General features: G+C 43.5%; 1 protein-coding gene across 1 annotated transcript in view; it reads left to right on the top strand.

The window, feature by feature from the left end:
- Positions 1-24,886, top strand: part of LOC111963913 (high affinity cAMP-specific and IBMX-insensitive 3',5'-cyclic phosphodiesterase 8B) — an 85,117-nt gene that overhangs the window by 37,430 nt on the left and 22,801 nt on the right. Inside the window, exons 6-13 of the mRNA XM_070443553.1 lie at positions 337-422; positions 636-714; positions 3,406-3,546; positions 3,699-3,787; positions 6,364-6,434; positions 22,118-22,150; positions 22,412-22,489; positions 23,519-23,595. Of these exons, the coding sequence (XP_070299654.1) occupies positions 337-422; positions 636-714; positions 3,406-3,546; positions 3,699-3,787; positions 6,364-6,434; positions 22,118-22,150; positions 22,412-22,489; positions 23,519-23,595 (654 nt within the window). The remainder of the gene's footprint in view (positions 1-336; positions 423-635; positions 715-3,405; positions 3,547-3,698; positions 3,788-6,363; positions 6,435-22,117; positions 22,151-22,411; positions 22,490-23,518; positions 23,596-24,886) is intronic.

The following is a 24,886-nucleotide window of genomic DNA, read 5'->3' as shown; positions in this document are numbered from 1 at the left end:
CATCTCCTCTGGGACTCTGTAAAGTGTACTGAGCCAGACAACTCAAAACACTCATGCTATCCTATCATCCATCTGCTGAGTCAGTCAGTCAGCCAGTCAGCTAGCTCATCTTATAAACACATCACAGTGTTTACCAACTGTACTGTACTGTTCTGTACTTTATTGTATGTGAGCAGTCTATTTAACATGTCAGCAGGTCACAGCTCTCATCACACAAAGGTCCGCAGCTCATAGCTGACTATGTTTGTCATATTTCACTTCATGTCTCTCTCTCTCTCTCTCTCTCTCTCTCTCTCTCTCTCTCTCTCTCTCTCTCTCTCTCTCTCTCTGTCAGAGTATGTGGAGAACAGTAGTGTCTCTGCTGCTATATATGAGTTGCTCCAGATTGAACATGGAGAGGTGCGCTGCCAGTTCAAACTCAGGTACATTGGGCCTCACTCACACCACACACACACACACACACACACACACACAACACACACACACACACACACCACACACACACACACACCAACACACACACACAACACACACACACACACAACACACAACACACACACACAACACACACACACACACACACACACACGCACACTATGTATGACTAAACAGATCGCTCTGTCTTTCTCCCTCAGGGCGTGTAACTCAGTGTTCACTGCTCTGGACCACTGTCAGGAGGCTGTGGAGATCACCAGTGAAGACCATGTGATACAGGTATACACACACACCATTGGCGTAGCGTAAACCCTGCAGCCCCCGCACGGAGGGGGCCCACAAGCTCTGGGGTCCCGTGCACTGGCCATCTCATATTTACAGTTGAAGTTGGACGTTTACATGCACTTTAGCCAAATACATTTAAACTCCGTTTTTCAGTTGCTGACATTTAATCCTAGTAAAAATTCCCTGTCTTAGGTCAGTTAGGATCACCACTTTACTTTAAGAATGTGAAATGTCAGAATAATAGTAGAGAGAATTATTTATTTCAGCTTTTATTTCTTCCATCACATTCCCAGTGGGTCAGAAGTTTACATGCACTCAATTAGTATTTGGTAGCATTGCCTTTAAATTGTTGAACTTGGGTCAAACGTTTCAGGTAGCCTTCCACAAGCGTCCCACAATCAGTTGGGTGAATTTTGGCCCATTCCTCCTGACAGAGCTGGTGTAACTGAGTCAGGTTTGTCGGCCTCCTTGCTCGCACACACTTTTTCAGTTCTGCCCACAAATTTTCTATAGGATTGAGGTCAGGACTTTGTGATGGCCACTCCAACACATTGACTTTGTCGTCCTTAAGCCATTTTGCTACAACTTTGGAAGTATGCTTGGGGTCATTGTCCATTTGGAAGACCCATTTGCGACCAAGCTTTAACTTCCTGAATGATGTCTTGAGATGTTGCTTCAATATATCCACCTCATTTTCCTCCCTCGTGATGCCATCTAGTTTGTGAAGTGCACCAGTCCCTCCTGCAGCAAAGCACCCCCACAACATGACGCTGCCACCCCCGTGCTTCATGGTTGGGATGGTGTTCTTCGGCTTGCAAGCCTCCCCCTTTTTCCTCCAAACATAACGATGGTCATTATGGCCAAACAGTTCTATTTTTGTTTCATCAGACCAGCGGACGTTTGATTTGCACTTTTCGCACCAAAGTACATTCATCTCTAGGAGACAGAACGTGTCTCCTTCCTGAGCGGTATGATGGCTGCGTGGTCCCATGGTGTTTATACTTGCATATTATTGTTTGTACAGATGAACGTGGTACCTTCAGGCGTTTGGAAATTGCTCCCAAGGATGTACCAGACTTGTGGAGGTCTACAATTATGTCAAGTAGCCTATCAGAAGCTTCTAAAGCCATGACATCATTTTCTGGAATTTTCCAAGCTCTTTGAAGGCACAGTCAATTTAGTGTACGTAAACTTCTGACCCACTGGAATTGTGATAGAGTGAAATAATCTGTCTGTAAACAATTGTTGGAAAAATGCCTTGTGTCATGCACAAAGTAGATGTCCTAACCAACTTGCCAAAACTATAGTTTGTTAACAAGAAATTTGTGGAGTGGTTGAAAGATGAGTTTTAATGTCTCCAACCTAAGTGTATGTAAACTTCTGACTTCAACTGTGTATTTATAAAAAAAAAAAAAAAAAGCTTTTGACAGTAACCCTCCTTTTTAATTTGCACATGTAGCAAGCCAAGTGTTTGTGTTGACCAATCTACATTGGTATAGGTGAGTCAAGCAGACAATAGTCTTCACACATCGTGCATCTAGTTCAAAAAAGTTAAGGTGAATCAGGTCAGACTCTTGATATGTTCTTCAAGATGGATAAAGACAAGGCCAGACCAAGTCGTGCACAAAAACAACGCAAGAAAGCTTTACCTGATCAAGGTCCTCCTTCTCCTCCTCCTCTTCGTCCTCCCCTCGAGAACAGTGGCAGTTCCTCTAGTGAGAGTGCCGGCCCTCCTTCTCCTCTTCCTCTTCGTCCTCCCCTCGAGAACAGTGGCAGTTCCTCTAGTGAGAGTGCCGGCCCACGTTCTCCTCCTCCTCCTCTCCCAGAAAACTAAGCTGATGACTGCCGGAGACCTAGCGGCAGCTCATGAGAGCAACCCCCCTTCTGTGAACACTGGTAACCCTACGAGTGATGAGACGGATGGCCCCGACAGCGTGGAGTCCGTGTAATATAAATAGGCTACCAGCTAAATACTAGCTATAGATAGGCTCCATTGTCTGCATAAGGAAACAATCGCTAGCAAGCGATTGTTTTGACGGTGGACTGATTGTATTATTTGGCGTTAATAGATTGGTTTTACGCAGCACAAACTTCCTATCCAAGCTGCTAGAGAGCACGAGGACAACTAAGGTAGGCTATAGGCCAACAGGACAGTTGTACATGAAAAAATACATCAATTGGTTACTGATTAGTATGCTGTTGCATCAAACATTCCTTTTACAATCTGCAATGTTTGAATTTCCTACTTGAATGACTGAACAAGTAAATACATTATTGCCACCAGCCAGCATTCTAAATAGCAGCATTGCGACCCTGTAGGCCGATAGCTTCATGAAACATAAACGTTGGGCTTAACATGAGAAAATGACAACCACATCATCTGATAGCATATCGATAGGCAGCCGCGTAGACAATTTCAGAACCATGGACAGCGATCGATAGTATATGCTTTGTGAGTGGCTGAAGCGTTTAAAAATATTAAATGTAGGGAGGGGAGGGCCCAAACTCCGACATTGCGGTGGTTGAGAAACTACGCTACGCCAGTGACGCGCGCGCGCGCACACACACGCACACACAAAACACAGTCGGTCTTGACCTTGCTGGGTCGTTTAGGTATTCAGTGAAATGATGGTGAAATAAAGTTCAAATGGAAAAACCAATCCATCTCTCTCCCTCCTCCCCCAGTATGTGAACCCGGCATTTGAGTGTATGATGGGTTACCACAAGGGAGAGTTGATAGGGAAAGAGCTGACGGAACTCCCCAAGAGTGACAAGAACCGAGCAGATCTTCTAGACACCATCAACACCTGCATCAAGAAAGGAAAGGTGAGAGCGCATTAGACACTGAAAAACCTCGGGACCTCAATGAAGAACATCCATCTATATTTTTTTCCTCCTGTGTTTTCTATTCAGTTGTCCGATTGTAATTCTCTAGGAGTGTTATGGTGTCGTCTGACTATAGTTTTCTCTATGTCTAGGAGTGGCAGGGGATTTACTACGCCAGGAGGAAGTCGGGTGACAGCATACAGCAGCACGTCAAGATCACGCCTGTGATTGGCCAGGGAGGGTAAGTCACTGCCTTCATCGCTTCCACTTAAATAACACGTTTATCTACTCTGGCAAGCCGCTGTCTTCCTCAGTAGATGTGCGTGGGTAAAATCACTGGGGAAGCCAAGCCAATAAAAAAGCCAAAAAGCCAAATTGTGTTGTTTCCTGTATAATCCATTCGTTCAGACTCCACCGTGATATACAATAAGGTCATGACAACAAACAGTCACACAGTGGTGGAATGAATTCAACTACACATATGTTTGTTTCATCACAAACCGGAGAGCAACATCTGTCCGGTGAATTCCACAAAGCAAATATTGCACATTTTGTTACATTACAGACTTATTCTAAAATGGATTAAATTGTTATTTTCCCTCCTCAATCTACACACAATACCCTATAATGACAAAGCAAAAACAGGTTTTTAGAAATGTTTGCAAATCTATAAAAATTATATACACTACCGTTCAAAAGTTTGGGGTCACTTAGAAATGTTCTTGTTTTTGAAAGAAAAGCACATTTTTTGTCCATTAAAATAACATCAAATTGATCAGAAATACAGTGTAGACATTGTTATTGTTGTAAATGACTTTTGTTGCTGGAAACGGCTGATTTTTAATGGAATATCTACATAGGTGTACAGAAGCCCATTATCAGCAACCATCACTCTTGTGTTCCAATGGCACGTTGTGTTAGCTAATCCAAGTTTATCATTTTAAAAGGCTAATTGATCATTAGAAAACTCTTTTGCAATTATGTTAGCACAGCTGGAAACTGTTGTCCTGATTAAAGAAGCAATAAAACTGGCCTTCTTTAGACTAGTTGAGTATCTGGAGCATCAGCATTTGTGGGTTCGATTACAGGCTCAAAATGGCCAGAAACAAAGAACTTTCTTCTGAAACTCGTCAGTCTATTCTTGTTCTGAGAAATGAAGGCTATTCCATGCGAGAAATTGCCAAGAAACTGAAGATCTCATACAACGCTGCGCAAACTGGCGCTAACCAGAATATAAATAGGAGTGGGAGGCCCCGGTGCACAACTGAGCAAGAGGACAAGTAAATTAGAGTGTCTAGTTTGAGAAACAGACGCCTCACACGTCCTCAACTGCCAGCTTCATTAAATAGTACCCGCAAAACACCAGTCTCAACGTCAACAGTGAAGAGACAACTCCAGGATGCTGGCCTTCTAGGCAGAGTTGCAAAGAAAAGGCAATTTCTCAGACTGGCCAATAAAAAGAAAAGATTAAGATGGGCAAAAGAACACAGACACTGGACAGATTAACTCTGCCTAGAAGGCCAGCATCCCGGAGTCGCCTCTTATGTAAATAAGGTATTTCTGTTTTTTAATTTTAATACACTTACAAAACTTCGAAAACACTGTTTTCGAAATTATGGGGTTTTGTGTGTAGATTGATGAGTATTCTTTTTTCAATTTAATCAATTTTATAATAAGGCTGTAATGTAACAAAATGTGGAAATAGTCAAGGGGTCTGAATACTTTCTGAATGCACTGTACATGCTTAGTTTAATACACTGGAAACAAAGTTTAAGATACCAAAAACAATTTAGTCCGATCAATTTCTAAATATAGTTTCTAAATATCATGTGTCTGTCCATGGTACTGATTTCTGTCTGTGTGTGTGTTTGCGCGCAATTGAAAAAATTAAAGGCTTTTGCAGACTAGTTGAATGCCAATGCCATCCTCTTCTCTTTCATGTTGGCAAAACGGTCTATGGCTTTCAGTTTGGTTTTCATTGGCTACTTAGCTAGCTAGTTAACGTGATGGTACTTGCTACATCTAGGCTACATATTGAACTTCAATCGTCTCAGGCAAGTGTCACAACATATTCATTCATGATAAGATCAGAACCGCTGTCTTAATCGTTTGGCGTATAAAGAAAATGAAGTACAAACCACAAGTCCAAATCCACATCTCCGTCCATGGCTTAAGAACGGGACGGTTTTGCAAGCTAACTACTGCAGGACATCAACACAAGCAGACAAGAATGATGACATTTTGCTTAGGATGTGATTTGATCGGTGCGAAGCCAAATCCAAACTGGTCTCCCTTGGGGGGTGTTTTTCTGCGCCAGGACAACCCACAGTTGAGCTCAACGCTGATTGGCTAATTATTTTATAATTGTTTTTTCAAGGGAGGCCAAATGCTTGCTGGCATCAATCAATCAAATGCTACGGCGGCAACATGTCATACTCTTTTGTTCCAGACAGCATCAGATACATGGGCTACACATACTGAGACAGAAGGGCGCTGTTTCCCTCGCTCGGATGATTTCTCCGGTGAGATTCAGCCACTTGCGAATTGACAGAAAATTATGAAAACACAGAAAGACAAAATATTATTTTAATTTTTGGGGGTCAAATATTTGTGGAAGCCCGGCTTCCCTTGTCATCCATGAATACACGCCACTGGTCTTCCTCCTAGGAGAACCGCTTACAGTTAATTGGTTGTTAACTGGTTTTTAACTGGTTGTTAACTGGTTGTTTAAATGGTTGGTGGTTGACAGGTTGTTAACTGGTAACTGGTTACATATGGTTCCCAATCTAATATGCTTTTCTTTCAATCTCTTTACAGAAAGATCCGCCATTTTGTGTCCATCAAGAGGCCCCACAGTGACAACAACAAACAGGTGAGCCATGCAGCCAGTAGTTAGATAAACAGGCATGAAAGTTATTTTTATGTTTCATGTAACCAGAGCAGTCAAGGTGGTCTTAATCATTGGTAGATAGCTACATGATCTATTCTTCAACTATGTGTACATAAGAGAAATATATACCCCGTCAAGAAAATAAAAAAACATTTATTGATCTCCCCTTTTTTTCTGTCAAGTATCACATAACTTCAGTGTGATGTAACTCATATGGCCTCAATGTCTTGTGGATCAATGGCAGCTCTATGCTGTATGGAAGGCAGGTGGTGTTTCCTGTGCTTTTCCCTTATATGCTAGCATTGTAGCTATATGGTACACATGCAACCTCAAGTGGATCAGGGACAGCCCTATGATAGCCATGTGAAGACCATTTTTCTACTACTGTATGATGCCTTTCATTGCAGTACAATGTGTATGGCAACTGCTCTGCATCCGACCGCAAGGCTCCCTGCCATCCAGGACCTCTATACCAGGCGGTGTCAGAGGAAAGACCTAAAAATTGTCAAAGACTCCAGCCACCCAAGTCACAGTCTGTTCTCTCTGCTAACGCACGGCAAGCTGTACCGTAGCAACAAGTCTGCGACCAAAAGGCTCCTGAACAGCTTCTATCCCAAAGCCATAACACTGCTGAACAGTTCATTAAATGGCTACCCGGACTTTCTGCTTTTCACCCCCTACCTAAATGTGCATAGTACTTCCATCAATCATCGAAACGACATGTACATATTACCTCAATCAATCACCCCAACTGCCTTGTACCTCCTGCACTGACTCAGTACCAGTGCTCCTTGTATATAACCCATATGTAGCCTTGTTATTGTTATTTAATTGTTACTAGTTTCTTTTGATCTATTTGTTCATTTTCTTACTTTTTAACTGCATTGTTGGGAAAGGGCTCGTAAGTAAGCATTTCACGGTAAAGTCGACACTTGTATGTTACAAATGTAATTTAATTTGAATATGTTGGCCTCACGTGTTCTGTACCAGTCTGACAGACAGCACTATGCTATGTGGTGGTCATTGCAAGTCCACTCTACTGTGTATGTACAGTACCATGTGAGTAAGAGAAGTTGTCTAATGTCTGTGGACCTACTGTAAGTTGCTTTGGCATGCTAGCATTGTTATGGCATTTATGGCATCTGTAGTCTATAGTGGCCTGTATTGTTTTGGCTTGCTCACGAGCACGAGGTGCTCAGTAGGGTTGTAGGCTAAGAGCTAGTGTTCATGCTAAGCTAAGCTAGCGCTAAGCTACAATAAGCATCCCCTGCTAAGGCCTGAGAGGGCTAGCAGCCAGTCACCGCCAGAGCTATTAATACCTTCAGGCCAAGTTAGCTGCTCTCTGACCTGTGCTACGCTAGGCTAGCTAGCCGCTGCCTTTCATCTGCTGTCTCTGACTGGCGGTGAGTCCGATGTTTGCATCTGCGTGCCAAAGCCGAGCGATGTTCTGTTCTCTCTCCTGACTCTTATCCTTGGGAATTACTAGGTTTTCTCTGGTCCTACATGTGATAGATCTCCTCATCCTATTTGTTTAGCATTATAACATTTAAAAGAGATTTGTTTTTCATCTCAATGGGGGACAGTGGGTTAAGTTTAGCAATTTTTTACATTCATCTTCACTCTGTCAAGGGAAATATAGTATTCTTTCTAACAAAAATATCTACACTGAAAATAAATATAAACACAACATGCAACGATTTGAAAGATTTACATGAGTTACAGTTCATATAAGGGAATCAGTCAATTGAAATAAATTCATTAGGCTCTAATCTATGGTTTTCACATCACTGGGAATACAGATATGCATCTGTTGGTAACAGATACCTTAAAGATAGGGGCGTGGATCAGAAAACCAGTCAGTGTCTGGTGTGACCAGGATTTGCCTCATGCAACGCAACACATATCCTTCTCATAGAGTTGATCAGGCTGCTGATTGTGGCCTGTGGAATGTCGTCCCACTCCTCTTCAATGGCTGTGAGAAGTTGCTGGATATTGGCCGGAACTAGAACACCCTGTCGCACACGTCGATCCAGAGCATCCCAAACATGCTCAATGAGTGACATGTCTGAATAGTATGCAGGCCATGAAAGAACTGGGACATTTTCAGCTTCCAGGAAATGTGTACAGATCCTTGCGACATGGGGCCATGCATTACCATGCTGAAACATGAGGTGATGGCGGCGGATGAATGGCATGACAATGGACCTCAGGATCTCGTCACGGTATCTCTGTGCATTCAAAATGCCATCGATAAAATGCAATTGTGTTCATTCATTATTCCTGCCCTTACCATAAACCCAACACCACCATGGGACACTCTGTTTACAACGTTGACATCAGCAAACCTTTCGCCCACACGACACCATACTGCCCGGTACAGTTGAAACCGGGATTAATCCGTGAAGAGCACACTTCTCCAGTGAGCCAGTGGCCATCGAAGGTGAGCATTTGCCCACTGAAGTCGGTTACGACGCCAAATTACAGTCAGGTTAAGACTTTGGTGAGGATGACGAGCACGCAGATGAGCATCCCTGAGACGGTTTCTGACAGTTTGTGCAGGAATTCTTTGGTTGTGCAAACCCACAGTTTCATTAGCTGTCTGGGGGGCTAGTTTTAGATTATCCTCCAGGTGAAGAAGTCAAATGTGGATGTCCTAGGCTGGTGTGGTTACACGTGGTCTGCAGTTTTTGAGGCAGGTTGGACGTAATGCTAAATTCTCTAAAATGATGTAGAGAAATTTACATTCAATTCTCTGGCAACAGCTCTAGTGGACATTCCTGCAGTCAGCATGCTAATTGCATGCTCCCTCAAAACTTGAGACATACAGTGCATTCGGAAAGTATTCAGACCCCTTGACTTTTTCCACATTTTGTTACATTACAGCCTTATTCTAAAATAGATTTTTTTTAATTACATCATCAATCTACACACAATACCTCATAATGCCAAAGCAAAAACTGATTTTAGCCATTTTTGCAAATGTATATAAAAAACTGATATCACATTTACATAAGTATTCAGACCCTTTTCTCAGTACTTTGTTGAAACACCTTTGGTAGCGATTATAGCCTCAAGTCTTCTTGGGTATGATGCTGAAAGCTTGGCACATCTGTATTTGGGGAGTCTCTCCCATTTTTCTCTGCAGATCCTCTCAAGCTCTGTCAGGTTGGATGCAGAGTGTCGCTGCACAGCTATTTTCAGGTCTCTACAGAGATGTTCGATCGGGTTCAAGCCCGGGCTCTGGCTGGGCCACTCAAGCACATTCAGAGACTTGTCCCGAAGCCACTCCTGCGTTATCCTGGCTGTGTGCTTAGGGTCGTTGTCCTGTTGGAAGGTGAACCTTCGCTTCAGTCTGAGGTCCTGAGCGCTCTGGAGCAGGTTTTCATCAAGGACCACTCCGTTCGTCTTTCCCTCGATCCTGACTAGTCTCCCAGTCCCTGCAGATGAAAAACATTCCCACAGCATGATGTTGCCACCACCATGCATCACCGTAGGGATGCTGCCAGGTTTCTTCTACACGTGACGCTTGGCATTCAGGTCAATGACTTCAATCTAGGTTTCATCAGACCAGAGAATCTTGTTTTTCATGGTCTGAGAGTCCTTTAGGTGCCATTTGGCAAACTCCAAATGGGCTGTCAAGTGCCTTTTACTGAGGAGTGACTTCCGTCTGCCACTCTACCATAAAGGCCTGGTTAGTGGAGTGCTGCAGAGATGTTTCTTCCTTCTGGAAGGTTCTCCCATCTCCACAGAGGAACTCTGGAGCTCTGTCAGAGTGACCGTTGGGTTCTTGGTCACCTCCCTGACCAAGGCTCTTCTCCCCCGACAGGTGTGTGCCTTTCCAAATCATGTCCAATCAGTTGAATTTACCACAAGCGGATTCCAATCAACTTGTAGAAACGTCTCAAGGATGATCAATGGAAACAGGATGCGACTGAGCTCAATTTTGAGTCTCATAGCAAAGGGTCTGAATACTTATGTAAATAAGGTAATAATTTATGTTTTTTGTTTGTAATAAATTTGCTAAAATTTCAAATGTTATTTAATCCATTTTATGATCAAGCTGTAATGTAACAAAATGTGGAAAAAGCCAAGGGGTCTGAATACTTTCCGAATGCACTGTTTGTGGCATTGTGTTGTGTGTCAAAACTGCACATTTTAGAGTGGCCTTTTATTGTCCCCAACTTGCATCTGTGTAATGATCATGCTGTTTAATCAGCTTTTTGATATGCCACACCTGTCAGGTGGATGGATTATCGGGGCAAATGAGAAATGCTCCCTAACAGGGATGTAAACAAAACAACATTTGAGAGGAATAAGCTTTTTGTGCGCATGGAACATTTCTGAGATTTTTTATTTCATCTCATCAAACATGGGACCAACTCTTTACATGTTGCGTTTATATTTTGGTTCAGTATACATATATTTCAGGATGTTGTATATTGCTGGAAATAATCAGAATTCATCTTAATATTACCGTTTTGAAAACATAGCTTGTCCAAAAAAAGTGGTCTCTTGGCACAATTTACCCTGGGTATGGGGTAAATCTAGCCGCGGCACAGGGTAAGTTAAGATGCCTACAAATTTCTGTACTAAATTAAATATTACCACTACCTTTTTAAAACCATGTCTATCTTTATTCCCAAACACAATTCATCACATTTGCTTTTTGTTTTTTTATAATTTTAATCATCTTTAACACAGGCTTAACACCATACAAACACTTTGTACTTTTTTAAAAGCTTTTAACATAGGCCAGGTCCTGTTGTTACCTCATATCCCAGCGATAATGGCTTGCATTACCCCTGGGAAGAAAACACTTTTTGACTTAATTAGCCCGTACTATCTACTTTGGTTTTGATACAGTGCCTTGCAAAAGTATTCATCCCCCTTGGCGTGTTTCCTATTTTGTTGCGTTACAACCTGTAATTTAAATGGATTTTTATTTGGATTTCATTTAATGGACATACACAAAATACTCCAAATTGGTGAAGTGAAATGAAAAAAAATGTTGGAGAAAAAAAAACGGAAAAGTGGTGCATGCATGTGTATTCACCCCCTTTGCTATGAAGCCCCTAAATAAGATCTGGTGCAACCAATGACCTTCAGAAGTCACATAATTAGTTAAATAAAGTCCACCTGTGTGCAATCTAAGTGTCACATGATCTGTCACATGATCTCAGTATATATACACCTGTTCTGAAAAGCCCCAGAGTCTGCAGCACAACTAAGCAAGGGGAACCACCAAACAAGCGGCACCATGAAGACCAAGGAGCTCTCCAAACAGGTCAGGGACAAAGTTGTGGAGAAGTACAGATCAGGGTTGGGTTATAAAAAAATATCAGAAACTTTGAACATCCCACGGAGCACCATTATATCCATTATTAAAAATTGGAACGAATATGGCACCACAACAGACCTGCCAAGAGAGGACCGCCCACCAAAACTCACAGACCAAGCAAGGAGGGCATTAATCAGAGAGACAACAAAGAGACAAAAGATAACACTGAAGGAGCTGCAAAGCGGAGATTGGGGTATAGGACCACTTTAAGCCATACACTCCATAGAGCTGGGCTTTACGGAAGAGTGGCCAGAAAAAAATCCATTGCTTGAAGAAAAAATAAGCAAACACGTTTGTTGTTCACCAAAAGGCATGTGGGAGACTCCCCAAACATATGGAAGGTACTCTGGTCAGATGAGACTAAAATTGAACCTTTTGGCCATCAAGGAAAACGCTATGTCTGGCGCAAACCCAACACCTCTCATCACTCCAAGAACACCATTCCCACAGTGAAGCATGGTGGTGGCAGCATCATGCTGTGGGGATGTTTTTCATCGGCAGGGACTAGGAAATTGGTCAGAATTTAAGGAATGATGGATGGCGCAAAATACAGGGAAATTCTTGAGGGAAACCTGTTTTTCTTCCAGAGATTTGAGACTGGGACGGAGGTTCACCTTCCAGCAGGACACTCGGGGGGTTTAAGGGGAAACATTTAAATGTCTTGGAATGGCCTAGTCAAAGCCCAGACCTCAATCCAATTGAGAATCTGTGGTATGACTTAAAGATTGCTGTACACCAGCGAAACCCATCCATCTTGAAGGAGCTGGAGCAGTTTTGCCTAGATGGAAGGGCAAAAATCCTAGTGGCCAGATGTGCCAAGCTTATAGAGACATATCCCAAGAGACTTGCAGCTGTAATTGCTGCAAAAGGTGGCTCTACAAAGTATTGACTTTTGGGGGGTGAATAGTTATGCACGCTCAAGTTTTCTGTTTTTTTTTTAAACTTATTTCTTGTTTGTTTCACAATAAAAAATATTTTGCATCTTCAAAGTGGTAGGCATGTTGTGGAAATCGAATGATGCAAACCCCCAAAAAATATATTTTAATTCCAGGTTGTAAGGCAACAAAATAGGAAAAATGCCAAGGGGGTGAATACTTTCGCAAGCCACTGTACCTATATATATTTGAAACCATCATGAAACCTATAACACAACCATTTCATTTGACTTTGTGAAAATCAATTTTTTTGGACCTAACTCTCTCCATGTGGTTTCTACCTTCACAGACTCCATGAAATTATAAATATTTGGTCAAAATATGAATTTTGTGTATGGTTTGCTAGAAACACGTGTGGCTCAATTCACCCCTTTGGCTCAACTTACCCCACTCTCCCCTATAGTTAAAGGATACATAGAAGTAGAAATCAAGTGATGTGCTGAGCACTGCTGACTAAGGGAAAAGTCCATTCTGGGAAAGAACTGAAAGTAGCACACCCATCTCCTCTTCATTGCAGTGTGATTTATGGTGTTGCCCCAACTGCCCTTACAGTACTTTTCTGATTTGGAATCCTTGCGGCCAACTGTTGTCAAGACAGCAGTGTTGTACTTCCAAAAACATTCCTTACCTCAGGACACTTCAACGAGAGACTATCCAGGAAAATAAAGAAAAAGGAGCAGTCTGTTTCTGCGTAGACCTGATAGATTTATTGACGAATTGTTAGTGGGCGTGGCGTTTGGCCAGAGCGATATGGATGGGTAGCCAGGCAGAGTTGCTTTGAGCACTAAACAGAATTATTCCTCTTTCTGGTCTTTCCCAGCGGGACACTTGGCCGGTGTCCCTAGTTTGCATGTTATAGTCTAGTTGTTGAGTAGACAGCAGGGTCTGTAAGTAGACCTTCACCATGTAGGAGTCTGACCTATTTCTATTTAACTGTCCCCCCTCTGCTCTCTCTGTCTTTCATTCTCATCACATGCACTCCCCCCCCCCCCCCCCRCTCTCTCAATTCAATTCAAGGGGCTTTATTGGCATGGGAAGCATATGTTAACATTGCCAAAGCAAGTGAAATAGATAATATACAGAAGTGAAATAAACAATAAAAATGATCAGGTAACATTACACTCACAGAAGTTCCAAAAGATTAAAGACATTACAAATGTCATATTATGTATATATACAGTGTTGTAAAGATGTGCAACTGGTTAAAGTACAAAAGGGAAAATCAACAAACATAAATATGGGTTGTATTTACAACCCATATAGTGTTTGTTCTTCACTGGTTGACCTTTTCTTGTGGCAACAGGTCACAAATCTTGCTGCTGTGATGTCACACTGTGGTATTTCACCCAGTAGATATGGGAGTTTATCAAAATCGGGTTTGTTTTTTATTTCTGTGTGGATCTGTGTAATCTTTAGGGTAATATGTGTCTCTAATATGGTCATACATTTGGCAGGAGGTTAGGAAGTGCAGCTCAGTTTTCATCTCATTTGTGGGCAGTGTGCACATAGCCTGTCTTCTCTTGAGAGCCATGTCTGCCTACGGCGGCCTTTCTCAATAGCAAGGCTATGCTCACTGAGGCTGTACATAGTCAAAGCTTTCCTTAAGTTTGGGTCAGTCACAGTGGTCAGGTATTCTGCCACGGTGTACTCTCTTTTTAGGGCCAAATAGCATTTTAGTTTGTGTTAATTAGTTTTGTTCATTCTTTCCAATGTGTCAAGTAATTGTTTTCTCATGATTTGGTTGAGTCTAATTGTGTTGCTGTCCTGGGGCTCTGTGGGGTCTGTTTGTGTTTGTGAACAGAGCCCCAGGACCAGCTTGCTTAGGGGACTCTTCTCCAGGTTAATCTCTCTGTAGGTGATGGCTTTGTTATGGAAGGTTTGGGAATCACTTCCTTTTAGGTGGTTGTAGAATTTAACGTCTCTTTTCTGGATTTTGATAATTAGTGGGTATCGGCCTAATTCTGCTCAGCATGCATTATTTGGTGTTTTACGTTGTACACGGAGGATATTTTTGCAGAATTCTGCATGCAGTCTCAATTTGGTGTTTATCCCATTTTGTGAATTATTGGTTGGTGAGCGGACCCTAGACATCACAACCATAAAGGGAAATGGGTTCTATAACTGATTCAGCGACTGGAGGCCGTCGTTGGAGACTCCGGACTGGAGGCCGTCGCTGGAGGCTCCGGACTGGAGAACGTCGCTGGAGGCTCCGGACTGGAGAACGTTGCTGGAGGCTCCGGGCTGGAGACCGTCTCTGGAGGCTCCGGGCTGGAGACCGTCTCTGGAGGCTCCGGGCTGGAGGCCGTCTCTGGAGGCTCCGGGCTGGAGGCCGTCTCTGGAGGCTCCGGGCTGGAGGCCGTCTCTGGAGTGAAGAGACACACAGGAGGCCTGGCTCTGGGAGCAGGCACAGGACTCACCAGGCTGGGGAGACATAGAGGAGGCTTCTTCCTTGGCCGAGGCACCGGATACACTGGGCCGTGGAGGCGCACTGGCGGTCTCGAGCGCAGAGCTGGCACAACCCGTTCTGGCTGGATGCCCACTTCCACCCGGCAAATGCGGGACGCTGGCACCGAGCACACCGGCCTGTAAATGCTCAACCGAGACACAGTGCGCATCACCCCATAGCACGGGACCTGACCAGTCACATGCTCGCCACGGTTAGCACAGGTCTCCAACCTGACTCAGCCACACTCCCCGTGTGCTCCCCCCAAAACAGTTTTTGGGGCTGCCTCTCGGGCTTCCTTGCCAGCCGTGTTCCCTCATAATGCTGCCGCTCCGCCTTAGCTGCCTCCAGTTCCTCCCTTGGACGGCGATACTCCCCAGCCTGCCTCCAGGGTCCCTTACATCCAGGATCTCTTCCCATGTCCAGGAGTCCTCTCTACCACGCTGCTTGGTCCTTTGGTGGTGGGAAGTTCTGTCACGGCTGTTGAAAGGAGAGGAGGTGCAGCGTGGTTAGCGTACATTTTCTTTATTTAATCAAAAATTATGCCAAACAAAACAATAAACACTACAAAAACAAACCGTGAAGCTCAAAGGCAAAGTGCCCTAAACAAAGTCAACTTCCCACAAAGACAGGTGGAAAAAAGGGCTACCTAAGTATGGTTCTCAATCAGAGACAATGATAGACAGCTGCCTCTGATTGAGAACCACACCCAGCCAAACACAAAGAAATACACAACATAGAACATAGAATATCCACCCCAACTCATGCCCTGACCAAACCAAAATAGAGACATAAAAAGGATCTCTAAGGTCAGGGCGTGACAAACGGTGTCTAGAACGGTGTCTGGAATTTGTATTTGTGGTGCTGGCTTTTTTGGAACACCATTAGTTTGGTCTTACTGAGATGAACTGGCAGGGCCCAGATCTGACAGAATCTGTGCAGAAGATCTAGGTGCTGCTGTAGGCCCTCCTTGGTTGGTGACAGAAGCACCAGATCATCTAGACATTTGACTTCAGATTCTAGTAGAGTGAGGCCGGGTGCTGCAGACTTTTCTAGTGCCCTTGCCAATTCGTTGATATATACAGTATGTTGAAGAGGGTGGGGCTTAAGCTGCTTCCCTGTCTCACTCCATGGGCCGTGGGAAGAAATGTGTGTGTTTTTTGCCTATTTTAACTGCACACTTGTTGTTTGTGTACATGGATTTTATAATGTTGTATGTTTTTCCCCCAACACCACTTTCCATCAATTTGTATAGCAGACCCTCATGCCAAATTGAGTCAAAGGCTTTTTTGAAATCAACAAGCATGAGAAGACTTTGCCTTTGTTTTGGTTTGTTTGTTTGTCAATTAGCGTGTGCAGGGTGAATACGTAGTCTGTTGTACAATAATTTGGTAAAAAGCCAATTTGACATTTGCTCAGTACATTGTTTTCACTGAGGAAATGTATGAGTCTGCTGTTAATGATAATGCAGAGGATTTTCCCAAGGTTGCTGTTGACGCATATCCCATGGTTGTTATTCTCTCTATCTATCTCTCGTTCTTTGTCTTTCTCTCTCTCCCATCTCTCTCTCTCTGTCTCTCTCTCTCTTTCTCGTTCTTTGTCTCTCTCTCTCTCTCCCTCTCCCATCACTCTCTCTTTCTCTTTCCCCCCTCTTCCTCTCTCTCCACTCACAGTCATCATCCATATTCCTGAATGTTTCCCCATGCAGCCCCAGCCAGTGTAATGTACTGTGTTTTACTTCATATATGTTTGTGCATTCCAGCCCAAGGAGGCCATTAAGATGCAAGCCAGCTAAATCTGGCAACCTCCTGTGTCATCAGCAGTGTTTAATCCTATTTCCCCTATTTGGTGCGCACTGGAGAAAACGAGAGACGGAGAGATAGAGAAGGAGGGAGAGAGAAGAGAGAGATTGTTGAGAGTGAACTGGAAGCAGTTGTCTTGTGCCCTGATACATCCTGTTGTGCCCGATGACAGGGGCAGATTGCATTAGACCTAGAGCAAGCTAAGTTGTAGATAGAGAGAGAAAAAGTCTACTGCTGTCTTTTGAAAGACCAGTGCAGGAACATTAGAGTGTGTCTCACTGCCCAGCTGGCAAGCAGGTATCAGACCACTGCTGGCTCTGATCCAGCACACCACTGTAGACAAGCCCATATCAAACTATCAGACCTGTGTTGACAGCCAATGCCGCTAGCAGCCCAACAGAACTGACTGTAGCCAACAGACAGTCTGCCTGCTGCTGTTAGTAGTGCTGGCTTCCATGGTTGGGGTCAATTCCAATTGAATTTGAAATTCCAATTAAATTCTTGAATTAACTCTTGAATTGAATTCTTGAATTGAATTCGAATTTCACCAGTCTTCAAGTTATGGAATTGGATTTTAATTGGAATTAGACTATTTGGACTGTTTGAATTGGGATGGATTTGAAATTGTAAAAACATGTCATCTTTGGAATTGAATTGGAGTTTAATATGTCTACATTTCCCAGTTAATGGAATTAATGAACTTAATATCAAACATTGACTGCAGTCCTAAATAATTTATACTTGTATTTTTCCAGTAAAGCTAGGCTGTCTGAACAGTTACATGAAAGCCTGAATTGAATTGAATTCTAATTGGAATTTGTGGAATTGTTGGGGGTGATATTGAATTGGGAATTTAATTATTGGAATTGACCAACATGGACATGGGAGGGATTTAATTATCTCTAAATTTAAAGACTGACCTGGAATTTGAATTGAATTCAATGGAATTTACAGGGAGATAGAATTGAATTAGAATGAACCCTGCCGGCTACCTGCTGCCACATAGAGCTGATGTGTAACATAGGCAGTGGCAGTACTGACTTTACCTAAGTAAGGTCCCGTTTGAGTCCTGAGTAACGTTGTGTGTCATGGCCAGAGTTAATCCTGAGTCCGTGTGAGGATGCACTAAATGGATCAGAGGTCACTAGTCATCTCAATCCTAAGGGCTCGAACACACCAGTAGCGTCTGCCTGCCGAGAGTTCCCTCTTAGAAAAAAAGGTGCTATGTAGAACCCAGGTGGAACCCTTTTGGGTTCAATGTAGAACCTTTCTACAGAGGGTTCTACCTGAAAACAAAATGGTTCATATGAGGACAGCCAAAGAACCCTTTTTTCTAAGAGTGTACTTGCAAACTGATTTTACATTTAGAATCCCGGGAAAATGTCGGCAGTCAGACGTCAACAATGTGCTGAACGAACGATAGACAAAGAGGAGATCCACATTCGGTGCGGTGTGTGCGACCCTTTACAGAACACTGGAGCCCTGCACGGGCATGAATTTTACGTCATACCCATGTCCCCGACGTTCAGGCCCTACCCAGGCCCGAATGCTTCTGCCAAATTTAAACCCTGTCCGGAACCCGAAATAACTCCCTCAGTTCGTAAATCCATTAGCTCCATTGGCTGTTTGTCTGTCACTTGATCCCTGCGCGCAGGCAGCTCGCTCTGCATGCACCCTGCTCATGGCGCTCTGAGTCTGAGTATCCACAGCAATGGCTCCGCTTGGGCTGCTCTGCTCAATGACGAGACATGAGAGAGCAGTGGTGTTTAGCTACTTTTCGTCATCTAAACTCCGACAAAACCTCAAGAACATTATTGTTTCCTGTGACATAATCTCCCCTGTCTTTATATTTTATGTGGTTGAAGCACTTCTGACACCATGTTTTGATCTTCAGATACAGTCAGATACGACTGTACTTGTACAGCAGAAGAACCAGCAAATGGCTCAAAATGTTAGTGATCAATTTAGTGATTCCCGAGCCATGCCCGTACCCTTGTTATTGTTGAAAAAGAGGCTCTATCCGGCCCTAACCCGATGTATAATGTCGGGGCAAGTCGGGCTCGGGTGGGTAGCAGAGCTCTACATCAAACATCACCTTCATCTCTCTCCTTCTCCTTCTCTCCATCTATCTTTCAGTCCTCTCTATATTTTGTCTTTTTTATTTCTCTCACTCCCTCCATCTCACTCCTTCTCACTTTCTCTGTTCTGTACTACCTCTCCATCTCTCTTTCTCTCTCTCATCTCTCTTATCTCTCGAAGGGGAGCAGTAGAGGTAAACTAAGATGACTCACAGTATCACATCCCAGAAGTCGCCTATAGTTTTGGTTTGATCACCCCTCCCCCATCTGTTATTAAATGCATTTGTATGGGCTAATAGCAGTAAGGCCAAAGACATTTATTCATCATACATATGATATTACATAATATATAACATAGTGGGAGAACTAACAGTATTGAAAAGTACTTAACACTCCGAATTTTTGCAGGTTTTCTACTTACAAAAGCATGTTAGAGGCTGTAATTTTTATCTGGTACACTTAACACTATAAGACGGAACTAAGAAAAAACAAAAATCAGAAATATCATTGTTATTAGATTTTTAAGTAATTAATTTGCATTTTATTGCATGACAATAAGTATTTGATACATCAGAAAAGCAGAACTTAATATTTGGTCAGAAACCTTTGTTTCAATTACAGAGATCATACGTTTCTGTAGTTCTTGACTAGGTTTGCACACACTGCAGCAGGGATTTTGGCCCACTCCTCCCTACAGATCTTCTCCAGATCCTTCAGGTTTCGGGCTGTGCTGGGCAATACGGAGTTTCAGCTCCCTCCAAAGATTTTCTATTGGGTTAGGTCTGGAGACGTGCTAGGCCACTCCAGGACCTTGAGATGCTTCTTACGGAGCCACTCCTTAGTTGCCATGGCTGTGTACTTCGTGTCGTTGTCATGCTGGAAGACCCAGCCACGACCCATCTTCAATGCTCTTACTGAGGGAAGGAGGTTGTTGCCAGATTCTCGCGATACATGGCCATCCATCCTCCCCTCAATACGGTGCAGTCGTCCTGTCCCCTTTGCGAAAAGCATCCCCAAAGAATGATGTTTCCACCTCCATGCTTCACGGTTGGGATGGTATTCTTGGGGTTGTACTCATACTTCTTCTTCTCCCAAACACGGCGAGTGGGTTAGACCAAAAAGCTCTATTTTTGTCTCATCAGACCACATGACCTTCTCCCATTCCTCTCTGGATCATCGCAGATGGTCATATTGGCAAACTTCAGACAGGCCTGGACATGCACTGGCTTAAGCAGGGGACTTGCGTGCGCTGCAGGATTTTAATCCATGACGGCGTAGTGGTGTTACTAATGGTTTTCTTTGAGACTGTGGTCCCAGCTCTCTTCAGGTCATTGACCAGGTCCTGCCGTGTAGTTCTGGGCTGATCCCTCACCTTCCTCATGATCATTGATGCTCCACGAGGTGAGATCTTGCATGGAGCCCCAGACCGAGGGTGATTGACCGTCATCTTGAACTTCTTCCATTTTCTATTATTGCGCCAACAGTTGTTTCCTTCTCACCAAGCTGCTTGCCTATTGTCCTGCAGCCCATCCCAGCCTTGTGCAGGTCTACAATTTTATCCCTGATGTCCTTACACAGCTCTCTGGTCTTGGCCATTGTGGAGAGGTTGGAATCTGTTTGATTGAGTGTGTGGACAGGTGTCTTTTATACAGGTAACGAGTTCAAACAGGTGCAGTTAATACAGGAATGAGTGGAGAACAGGAGGGCTTCTTAAAGAAAAACTAACAGGTCTGTGAGAGCCGGAATTCTTACTGGTTGGTAGGTGATAAAATACTTATGTCATGCAATAAAATGCAAATTAATTATTTAAAAATCATACAATGTGATTTTCTGGATTTTTGTTTTAGATTCCGTCTCTCACAGTTGAAGTGTACCTATGATAAAAATTACAGACCTCTACATGCTTTGTAAGTAGGAAAACCTGCAAATCGGCAGTGTATCAAATACTTGTTCTCCCCACTGTATGTATTTTTTTTGATGACACTTCAAGGGGTCTTAAAGATCAAAACAAATAGCAAATGATCCTTGATTCTTAAAACAATTCCTTCTTAAACAATTCCTTGTTGCTTAGTAGTTTGTTATCCTAACCTGTAATTTACTTAACCTGCTACTGGGGCCGAAGGAACCGTTGATACAGTGGAGCCCGACCAAATCAGATAGACCGACCTCATTATATTTTCTGATGTGACCTTCCAGTGACTGTGAGCTCACAAAAGGAAACAATATTTTCGAGTCGTAATTGTTTGTGCTGTGTTGTGCCTTTTTCTTTTGCATTTGACAAGCGTTTATTACATTTCTTGCACATAAACTCAGCAAAAAAAAGAACGTCACCCCTCCCCACCTACCCTCACCCTTCTCCTCACCTCATCTCCCTTACACCTCTCCCCTCATCCTCCTTACAGCCCATCACGCCCCCCACCCGTCTTTCACCTCACTCTCTGCATGCATCCTGTGCAGCGGCATAACCTTGAGAGCACTTATTTGAGTTATATGTTGACTGTACGTATACTTCTGTGCCTAGCTTGGCAATAGACAATGTGCATTTGGAAGCACTATTGAACCTTATATTGACTGCACTATCCATAGATGATATCCAGCTGAACACCTCACAAGGACTCGTCAGCCTATAGATTGACTCTACCAGTAGTGATACAGTAATTTTAGAGAGTGGTAGAATACTATGCGGCGCAGTAGTGTGGGTAATGTTGAGATCCATGTGGAAGACTGTGCTTATCCTAGTATGCTTACTAGATAATTGCGCTCAAAGATCTTGCAAGACGAGTGAGAGACTCACAGCAGCAGTCTTGACTTGATCGCGCTCTCCTATAGGGGTCGAGGATTTGCACAATGATAAACTGCAGGGATGAACTCTTTCTTACAAAACGCCAGCCAGATTTATTAATGCACTCATGCTCTCTCTCCTCTCTCTCTCTCTCTCTCTCTCTCTCTCGTCTCTCTCTCTCTCTCTTCTCTTCTCTCTCTCTCCTCTCTCTCTCTCTCTCTCTCGCTCCTCGTCTCTCTGTCTGTGATATGGTCCATATCAAACTGCGCTTTCCTCTGTTATTGTCTGTCTTAGGTCAGTAAGGGATTCACAAAGATGGCGAACATTCCCAGTCAGGTAAGCTACACTCCCTCTCTCTTTAATCTTTTAATTCATCATAAAGCCACAGATGTAACTTTCGGGGACTTGTTTCGTGAGACAAAATCCCTGAACCCCCCTCCGTCACGTAAGGATTTCAGACAACTTATCTCAACTGCAAAGTTGAACACTGAACCCTCATAGGCGACGAGAAGTGAGGCCGTTGTCTATCTTTAAGAAATTGTCTCAGTCCTAATCTGGGTCATATCGTCCGTCATCCTGATTTCTTTCTCTTCCCAGAGAGCCATTCCCTGCGTCACAGAGACAGGAGGAAAGAGTCGGTTGATACCAGGTCAATCAGCTCACGTGGCAGTGATGGTGAGTGTGTATGAACACCAGGGTACTGTGCGTACGTCTGTGAGAAATGGTAAGAGAACACTGAGTGAGGGATCTCAATGGAGATAGGGGAAGACAAATATAGAGACAAGAATTTACATTTTTTGGGTCATTTAGCAGAGGCTCTCTACTGGTCCCCCTCCCCTGCGAATTGAACCCACAACCCGGGCGTTGCGAGCCACCAACTAAGCCACACAGGACCTAAGGAGAAGGACACAGAGAGAGGGGGAAGATAGAGAGAGGAAGGAGGTAAAGAGAAAGGGGGATGAGGAGAGCGAACAAAATGAGTCAGATTACAGTACATTATGGAAGGCAGTTGAGCTGTTGGTCTCTGATGACATCCCCCTCACTATGACGCAGCTACTGCTATTTTCATTCGCTGGGCTGAAGTGGTGCTTCTCTTGTCCTCCAACCTCTCTCTCTCTCTTACTCTCTCTTTCTCTCTCTCGTCTGAATTGATGAGGGGAGTCCATAACAGCAGACAAAGGATATCAAGGATCTGGAAAGATTCTGAATGGTGGAAGGGTCTAAGATCTCTCCCAACGTGTTCTCCAATCTCATAAAACATTTCAGAAAAAGACTCAGTGTCATTATCCTCGCAAGAGGAGGGTGCTAGACTATTGAAAACAGGAGTGCCAATCATTTTGAACCTATCTTTTTTTCAATTGTTTTTATTATTATTTCTTTGTCTGAGCAATTGTATTTGTATAAAATAATATAATTTCCCAATTTTTTGGGAGTGTACAATATAGCTGTTTATATAATTAATTTTATACAGTCTTTTTTGCTCGTATGTATCAAGGGTGCCAATAATTTTGGACCCAACTGTACATAACACATCATTGTACAGAGCAGCCTGCCACCACAGGCCCAGTGGTCTGATGTGCTACGTCCGTCATGCATGATTCAGTTCACAAGCTCATATAATATCAACTAGAATGAAATGTTTGACTGGAAGACGAGTATGTTATAGTACTGTAGTCCTGATAACTTATGTCTTGTTGTCTCCAGCACCCAGTCTGCAAAACCGCAGGTACTCATCTGTAGCCAGAATCCACTCAATGACCATAGAGGCCCCCATCACCAAGGTACAGTGCACACAGACGCCACACACTCACACACACACACACATTATCCTCGTGGGGACCTAAAATTCATTTCCATTCAAAGTCCTATTTTCCCTAGCCCCTAACCCTAACCCTTACTTACCCTTAACATAACCCTAAGTTTAACCCTAATCCTAAACTTAACATGTAACCCTAATCCAAACCCTAAACTTAACTCCTAACCCTAAACCTAACCCTAAACCTAAGCCCTAAGCTGAAAAGAACCTTTGTCCTCATAGGGACATGTCCCCACGAGGGAGAATTGTCCTTGTTTTACTATCCTTGTGGGGAATTTGGGGGATTTTAGGTCGCCACAAGGATAGAAGAACCATCAACCCACACACACACAGACACATTCTCCTCTCCTTTCCCACTCTGTGCTCCTTCCAAACCAATAGAGGATGTTCCTAGAACCATACCTGACACTCCCTGAAGCTAGCGCGAGGATGAAGACCTATCAGAGGCCCTCTCAACCACAGAAAGACCACATCACATGGCGAAGATCTGGGACACAACAAGTGTGGTTTGAAGTTCCCATATTGTTGGGACATAACTTCTAGCCGACCAAACTGACAATTGATGGTTCTCAGAATGTCACAGGAATGTTCCCGGAATAGTGCTCTGAGAATCCGATGGAAAGTTCTCCAAACGGTGTTCTCTGAACATTTGCAAACATTCTTGGAATGTTATGCAATTTCAAGCTGTTTACAGTTCTGTGGCCAGTGAAACTCGAAGTCTGTCCATCTGACTGAACAGTGTCCAATAAACCTGATTGGCAAGCATCAGCCTTGATTACAACGTCAGGTTTGCCCTGAAGATTCTAATGATTGTGACAACAGAGTTGAAAGATCTGTCAGTCTAATCTGACTCTTGTGCCAGTCTGAATTTTAAATAAAAATCTAATTCACTGATGAGAGTTCAACAGGAATGGATGGTGATTTGATGGGATAGGTGAAGGCCTTATTTAATTGCACAGATCTGGGATCAGCCTATGACTGAAAGCCTCTCCAGAGACCAGAGTGTAACTCTAGGCTTTATGATGTTCCTATCTTCTCTGACTAGCTGCTTTATTTGTCTATTTGGTTCCCGACAGGATTTCTATGGCATCACATGCAGAGCTCCCTGAAACAGGCTCAAAGAAAGACACTTTCTGTCTGATGAGTCTCTCATAATCTCTCCTCACCTCTCTCTTCCCTCACCTCTCCTCATAATCTCTCCTCACCTCTCCTCTCCTCACCTCTCCTCATAATCTCTCCTCCACTCTCCTCATAAT

The sequence above is a fragment of the Salvelinus sp. IW2-2015 genome, linkage group LG5, assembly GCF_002910315.2.
Source record: "Salvelinus sp. IW2-2015 linkage group LG5, ASM291031v2, whole genome shotgun sequence".
Lineage (NCBI taxonomy): Eukaryota > Metazoa > Chordata > Actinopteri > Salmoniformes > Salmonidae > Salvelinus > Salvelinus sp. IW2-2015.
Note: the sequence above shows the minus strand (reverse complement) of the source record. Positions and strands in the feature narration are given on the sequence as shown.